Source organism: Limulus polyphemus, unplaced genomic scaffold (assembly GCF_000517525.1).
Source record: "Limulus polyphemus unplaced genomic scaffold, Limulus_polyphemus-2.1.2 Scaffold920, whole genome shotgun sequence".
Classification (NCBI taxonomy): Eukaryota; Metazoa; Arthropoda; class Merostomata; order Xiphosura; family Limulidae; genus Limulus; species Limulus polyphemus.
In genome coordinates this window covers 184,472-192,379 of record NW_013666530.1, presented here as the reverse complement: position 1 = coordinate 192,379, position 7,908 = coordinate 184,472, and the positions used below count along the sequence as shown (strand labels likewise).

At 31.3% G+C, this 7,908-nt stretch overlaps 1 protein-coding gene across 2 annotated transcripts in view; it reads right to left on the bottom strand.

Annotated features, from left to right (window-relative positions):
* LOC106461236 (tumor protein D54-like) overlaps positions 1-7,319 on the bottom strand; it is a 20,224-nt gene extending 12,905 nt beyond the window's left edge. For both annotated transcript variants that reach the window (XM_013921041.2, XM_013921042.2), the window contains exons 1-3: positions 7,101-7,319; positions 3,012-3,133; positions 1,841-1,989 (exon numbers count right to left, since the gene is read on the bottom strand). In XM_013921041.2, the coding sequence (XP_013776495.1) occupies positions 1,841-1,989; positions 3,012-3,133; positions 7,101-7,152 (323 nt within the window). In that variant the 5' untranslated portion in view covers positions 7,153-7,319. The remainder of the gene's footprint in view (positions 1-1,840; positions 1,990-3,011; positions 3,134-7,100) is intronic.
* Positions 7,320-7,908: the final 589 nt, after the last annotated feature.

Sequence of the window (7,908 nt, the reverse complement as noted above, 5' to 3'; positions counted from 1 at the left end):
AATAGCTTAAATCTCATAATATTATACATTTATATATATATTTATTATTTATATTATATAGGTCTTTCAGCCATACCTGGCTAACAATACAAAAGTAACAGTGACTAGGCACACGTGCTCTCATGTTACCATATCCAATAATATAAAACTGACCTTTAGTCTGTAAAAAAGTGACTTGTCTTGGGTGTGTTTTAGTAGAATAGTATTTTGTGAAATACAGTCACATTTCCATTATTATAAATTACATATGTATATACATTATTTCTATCTAGAAATAAGTTCTTAAACTTATTTTTCTTAAAACATAGACCAGTAAATAAAAAAGTAAAGCACACAATTATCTCTTCTAGTTACAACCTTTGTACTCGGTTGCTGCTCAATGTAGGTTGCTAAGCCTTTTAAAATTTGGCACATGGAGGATATGAAATGAAAATATTGTTTTTAGGTTTTATATATATATTGGTTGAATAACCAAAAAATCATAAATTACTACATAAATACCATAGAATTCCTCCATAATTTATCAAGCTTGTATTTTGGTCTAAAAAAAATGTGAAATATTGAGCAGACTAAAGACACAACCAACTTCCTTGAAATCTTGGTTTGAAAGAAAGAGATGGTATCCAAACACATTAAAATGGCTAAGAAAGCCACTAGAGGGACATTCTGAGGTATCAATTGGTTATTCACATGTTATATATTGAAGTAAATGTATATAAGGGACTGTTTCTGAAAATCATTTGTTTGTTTGTTTTTTGAATTTCGCGCAAAGCTACACGAGGGTTATCTCCGCTAGCCGTCCCTAATTTAGCAGTGTAAGACTAGAAGGAAGCCAGCTAGTCATCACCACCCACCGCCAACTCTTGGGCTACTCTTTTAACAACGAATAGTGGAATTGACCGTCACATTATAACACCCCCACGCCTGAAAGGGCAAGCATATTTGGTGTGATGGGAATTCAAACCTACGACACGCAGGTTGCGAGTCGAATTCCCTAACCACCTGGCCATTTCTGAAAATGGAAAGAGGTGAGTGGAGCCACTGTGTTTAACTCAGTACATGAGTGATATCTCAACAAATAGAAAAGATATGAGGTTCTTATTTTATATTCTAGCTTTTTAATATTGGTAATTTGAGTTTCTAATTTGTACGAAACTATAGACTTAGAATTTTGACATCTAATTTGAACCAGTGCTGAATTCAACATACCATATGACAAACAAAAATCAATGTTTAACTGTGTTTTTTAATATTTACTTTTAAATTAAGAAATTGAGTAATGTATAATACTAAAATTTGAATTATAATCTACAGTTTGATACCAAAGTTATTGACATAAATTCATGAAATAGTAGTTCAATACAATTTTGAATGCGAGTCAACAAACGCGATGACATGGCCCTTGACTCGTGACCCGTCTGGAGAGGGTTACAAAAACTTAGTGATGAAAGAAATTTTTATTTGACAAAAGTGGAGGCAAAAAATATGAAAAACCATAGGAAACACCGCATTAGCTTATTTTTAGTAGGCAAATTAACTAAACATATACATACCATAGTGGTAATAAACATCACAAGTAACTTACTTTTAAGAGCTAAGTAAACTATACAATATACTTTTAGTAACCAGATTAATCAAGTAGCTTATTAACTAATTAAAACAAAAAACTTGCATAGGTCAAAGTCATATAAACAAACTAGTTAGAATAGCAATTTTATACTATTTGTAGTAGGAAAATCAAAAACATTTTTCATGATATCCTTTTGTAACTTGTACTGTAATTTATTTGGGTGGCCTAATGTGCTACAATTAAGTAGTTTAGATAAAATCAGTATCTTACACTGGTGTCTCTTGGATATTTTTTATATTCTGGCCTATGTCATCCTTAAACTCTTTCCAGACAGATATTCCAAGCATCTGTTTCAGTTCTTGGGCTTTCCTAATTTTGGCAGCCAACACATGTCGCAGAGTGGTAATTTCTTCCTCTGTCTGCAAAAATAAAACTACTACTATTATAATGATGAAAACAACTGAAACTAGTATGCCAGTACCAGAGGAAGTTTTCTTCATAGACTCATTTAACACAAAAAGGAAATATTAATACCTGTATTTCATATTAGTTCTTCTCAACTAAACAAGTTGTCTTAATAATTTAGTAACTATTTGAATAAAATAAACTGGTCTCAAAAGCTTAGTTATTCTTTCATCCCAACCAATCAAAAACTAATGTTTTAATATAGATAACTCTCCATGAATTTTAACAAAGAACAATAAAACAAACACTGTTGTATCGTGCACAAGTGGGGTCCAAAGTGTGAATGCTAGGACCTTTTACATAGTGCCATTAAACAAGGTATTATGTAGATGAAGTCTGAGTTATCAACAGTTTGTGATAGAGAAGAGTAAATATTGGTTACTGAAGAAAACAGCAAATATGTATTTCAGAGGTTCTTCAGGTTATGTAAATACAAACTGTAGGATAGATAAAATTATGTTTATTCTTCACACGAACATCACCCTGCACCTTGACATGTCAGAGTCAGACTGATATTGTCTTTTCACAGATGTATCTTGAGTACAAATACTTTTATAACATGACATTTTATGTACAATAGACAATATTCGTCCTCCAATATGGAGTTCGTTCAATGGACCGATCCCATGCACATTCAGTTAATATACTTTTTCTTCCTTTCAAATTTTATTTTCTTGAGGTACCAAAAACAAATTAATTGCATTCAAATGCCTAAAGGTATTATTTAATTTGTTTCAGTCAATCAGTTTTCACTGAACTGAAACTATTACTTAACAACAGTCTAATAACAAATCAACAAATATACAAATACATTTCTAAATAATCAATAAAACTGGCAAACACATGGTATTATACAACATAGTTTTTTTTTACATAATAACAATAAAATAATAATTATATCAATAAGTTATCCTTTAAAAAAAGATTGACTAAATGGGTATATTCTTTCTTCTAAACAGAAAACTATGAAACTCGCCTTTGCTAAATCCTGTTCTAACAATGTTCTTTGGTTAGGATCCATGTTGGAAAAATCATGGATCCCACTGTCTGGAGTTGTGGCATCTCCCTTTATTTCTTTTGATGTATCATAAAACTCCTCTGAAAAGATGGCATTAATTAATATTGCACATTTGAAGCATAAAAACTTACAAATGATTCTTTAAATGTTTCTGTAAAAAACAACAAAGAAAGGAATTGCAATTACAAATCATCTTAAGTTGTGTACATGTAACAGATGCCTGTAGGATATTTATCTAATAGTACTTATACACATATCTTACAGATAGAAATAAATTAGATGCTTTGACTGTTGTGGAGAAGAAGGTACAGGCCCTGTGGAAGAAGTAAAACACCAAAGCATGTACTCCCTTGACAGACAACGGCAGTGTTGGGAATCACGAGAAATTGTAAATGTAGAAAATGCAATAATGTGTGGGAAACAGGTAATTAAAATATGTAACACAACATAATACATGATAGAATCAAAGCATACAAAATAAAAGGAAAAAAATCATGTTTAGTCAGATAGGAAAACTGAAATTAGAAGAAGAACACTGGGAGAATGCTTATAGCTATACCTTTGTTGACCCCATTCCAAAACTGAGATGGGGCACTTTAACTTCCTAGAGATAATTCATCTAATATCATCACACTGAAAGATGAAAAAAACTTTGTTTGCAACATTCACTCCCCATCATGTTTCTGCTTCTTTGACTTCTCTTGCCAAACTTACTTGGAGGTGAAATTGTGCTAGAGTCATGGGTCTGGGATATAGGGAACAAGGTTGCAGCTTGTTAAAGACATACGAAAAATATGGGCTACAACTTTTATGACTGATCACATGCTGATGAGCTAAAGATGCACACAAAATTGTCCCTCAATTTTGAGGAAAGTGCAAAAGTGTAAGAAACAGTTAACATATATGACAGAATATTCAATACATTTTATGTCATTATTCAAGGCTAACTATTTTGTGACATTGTTCAGACTTAGTTTGAAGTATTGTTAGTTTAGTCAAATTTTCAACCAATGTTCAAATACCTGTACTTTTTAATTCAAAAGGTTTCAAATTCATAAACGAGGTCTTCAAGTGAATTTTAAATCAAAACCATTTCAGACTCTAAATCAAGGTTTTTGACAAATAATAATTCACGTTGGAACTGTTAATTTAAGCAATTTCATAATTAAAATTCGATCAAATTTTAGAAAATGCTTTTGCACATCCCTACTCAAGTTCGATGACGAGGAACCCACTTTGAGACTAATAATGGTTGGAGACGGCTTGAATGGGTACCTGATGATGACAAAACCTTGTCGAAACGTAGTACATTTGCTGTTATGTTAAATTTATATTGAAGTTTTTCTTCATTACCCATTCAAGCCATCTCCAACCATTATTATACATCCCTACTCAGTTTTTCTTTATTGGAACAACATTAGTTTACCCTTTCATTAACAATTTACTTTAACTTTACACAACTGCATTCATCTTTCATTTGGGCCTCAAATGAACTATTAACTTGAGAGAAAACAACATATTTTTTTTTAGATTTTTGCCAGCACCTTCTGATTTTATTTTTACTTCTGGAAATATAAGTTTAAAATCACTTAATGTTTTAATAAAGATAACAAGCCTTGCAAAAAAACAAACAAACATACATACTGTACCAAAGAGTAATAGCTACCCATAATGTAAGACAGAAACATGTTGTTATGAAAAGCATGCCATATAAATAAGTACATGAGCTATAGTTACCAAATGCTTGATGAGAAGATAGGAGAAAATTGTCAATTATAGAAATCTACAGGGAAAGAGATCTATTTTAGTCCAAATGTAAAGCAATGGTCACCCCCCCCAAAAAAAACTCTTCCTTTATTCTCTAACTTCACAATTTCAAACAACTTTGCCCTTTCCCCTTGCAAAAATTTCTGCGGACGCCCATAAGAACTCAAAGAATATAAGGGCTGGTGGAAGAACTGGAACCATGAATATATTACAAGCACAAGTTGAATAATTAAAGTAAATTTTCATTAAATAAGAATGTAAATCACCTACACGCAATATTGACAATATTAGATGCTATAATATTATCAATTTTGCCTACATCAAATGTTTCAAGTAATTTGGTGCATAAACTCCTTAAAAAATATGCTTAAAATGCTTCATCAGTAATTCTAAGGTTAAGATAGTGATACCTGAGAAACAAAGCAAGGCTTGGTGTTTTTAATTGCACTTTTATGAATAAATCTTCATTATTCATAACAAAGCCTGAAAATGCATATCCAAACTTAAAGGTGTATAATTACAAAGGTTTATAAGTAAATTATGTTTTAGCTAAGGCTATATAATATAATTGTTGTGTATATAGTTAAATGAAAACAACTACATGCATTTCATTTAGACATACACAAGATTACAGGAGGGCAAGCTGGAGCAGTTGTCCCCTCTTCTTTACTTTCTATCAAATATAGTATACATACGACATTTAAAGTAAATTTTTCAGATTTTTTTTTTTTGCCTCCCAACATTTTGGTCCCAAATCCAATTCATGCATTCAGGAAATTAATAATTTTGAATATATACATGAAATGTTTTGGAATTTTGCATATTACACATTCACAGTTATGTAGTTGAACTACATAGCTATACACACACAATACTGTCGATAGTAGTGTACATGATCATGAAAACACGTCATAAAGGTATATAATAACAAGTGCATGACTACTATTTTAAGCCTTTTGAGTAACAGCTGCATAGCCACCATGCATATAGTCAAACAAAAATAACTATGTGACTACTGTAAAAAGGAAATTACAATTTCCAATATATACACGAGTAGCATGTATATATTGGAAGATTCCATATTTTAGTTGCAACCAAGTGATCTACATACTAACACAACCTAAAGTAACCAAACCTAAGCTAATATGATTTGGTCAAATCTAACCTAGATGATGTAGAAAATACAATTATTTCTACACCAATCATGGTTACTTGTGAAATAAGGCACCAAGGTAAACAACAATTAATATTTCAATTCTTTTACTCTGGTAAAAAAAGACCCACAAATTGTTTCATTTTGCAAGAGAAACACAAAAAGACAAGTTTGCTCAAGATAAGACAATCAGATGTCACAAATTAGATTTGAATGCCTGACCCTATAATCTTGAAACTGATTCCTTTGTCCATTACGCTGCCAAGCCCTGCTACATGCAAAGAAATGTGAGTACTTACACAAACATGAACAATCATGTTTTTCCATTGAACAGTAAGTACACAATTGTCATGTATAGTTTTTACTTGTATCATTATTAGTTGCATAGGAAGGTGTTGCAAAGTGTGGATACTTAGCTAGATATGTAGATTTCACAATGAAAGACTGAAAGTATAAGGAGCTCCTGTGCTCCCAAAGGCAGTTCAATCTAGGAGGGGTCTGTGTGCATGCACCTCAGAAAATTACTATAATAATATAATTTAGAGTTGCTATATAATTTATAAGTCAAATATATAAAAGTGGGGTGCTACACTACCCTGGTTCTGGTGCTTCTGATTACATTGCATCAAGAGGAGAAATGACAGATTTTTTTTTCTCCATGGACACAAGCACTAATTTAAAGAGATAACTGGCAATGCTTTCTAAGTAAATGTAAGTATTGAACATCTCGTGAAGTATTTATCTTGTCACACTATGTAAGTATGTTACATTCATACCTTTTATATGTAGTATGATGGCATTGTTAGATAATGTCATATATATTCAGAGTTAATATTGAATAATAAGATTGTGGAATGGTAAATATAGAACCATTTTGTCTCAACTACTCTTCAGCAGTTTTAATTTTAGCTTTACACCTGTGTGGTGACAAATGGCCAATACACGTGATTTATAGTTATACGCTACAAACACAATGAACTAAAGATGTTACTATTTTAATATTATTATAAAACTAAAATTATACGACAAAATGTATTTTTATTTTAGGCCTAACAAACAGGGTTTTGTTAGTTTACAAGCTGTAAAATTTATGTAAATTGTAACTGAGACGAACACCTTTGTTTTACCTGATAAATCAGGATATGCCATTTGCTTTTCTTCACCAGGACTGATTTCCATTGCACTTAAGTTTAAGAACACCTAAATAAACTCAAATGTAAAATGTAAGGTCTGCGCTGCAAAGTACAGTATTGCACTACTATTTTTATTAACCTAACAAATTCTACCGTACTCAAGCGTAGAATACGTTAACCGTAAAATAGCCTCCGTCACCAAACATCAACTATTAATAGTTCTGTGGTGTATCGCAAGAGGACGCAATAATGACTCCTTTTTTTATTATTATTATGATTACTAACAACTTAAAATGATTATATTTTATTATCATAGAAGAATTTGAAAACCAAAAAAAGAAAAAACAACAACAAAAACTAGTCAGACAAAGTAGTTGTAAATTTGAAATTCCACAATTTCCTTAATTCTATTTGAAAATATATAGCGCGTTATATAACAATGTTATCAAAATATATGTATGATGATACATTTCTATCTTTATAAAAGTAAACAAAAATTGCTTGATTTTTGTTTGTTTGTTTGTCCGCGACTATTTCTTGGTCTTTGGAACAATCTCAATCAATCTTGATAGGATGATACATTAGACCAAGGTCATAAGGTGGTTATTACCCAGTCCTACTCATTTGAACCATGACCACAGCAAAAATGTTTTTGTTTACCTAATGACCCAACAGTCTAAAATTTTTATTTTTGAGTTTTTCCATTAAAATTGTCAAACATTCAAATTTTTCTACAAAAAATTGTAACCAAAAAACAAGGTCAGACCCTTAAAGTGACAGGGCTATACGTGAAAACCTCTTG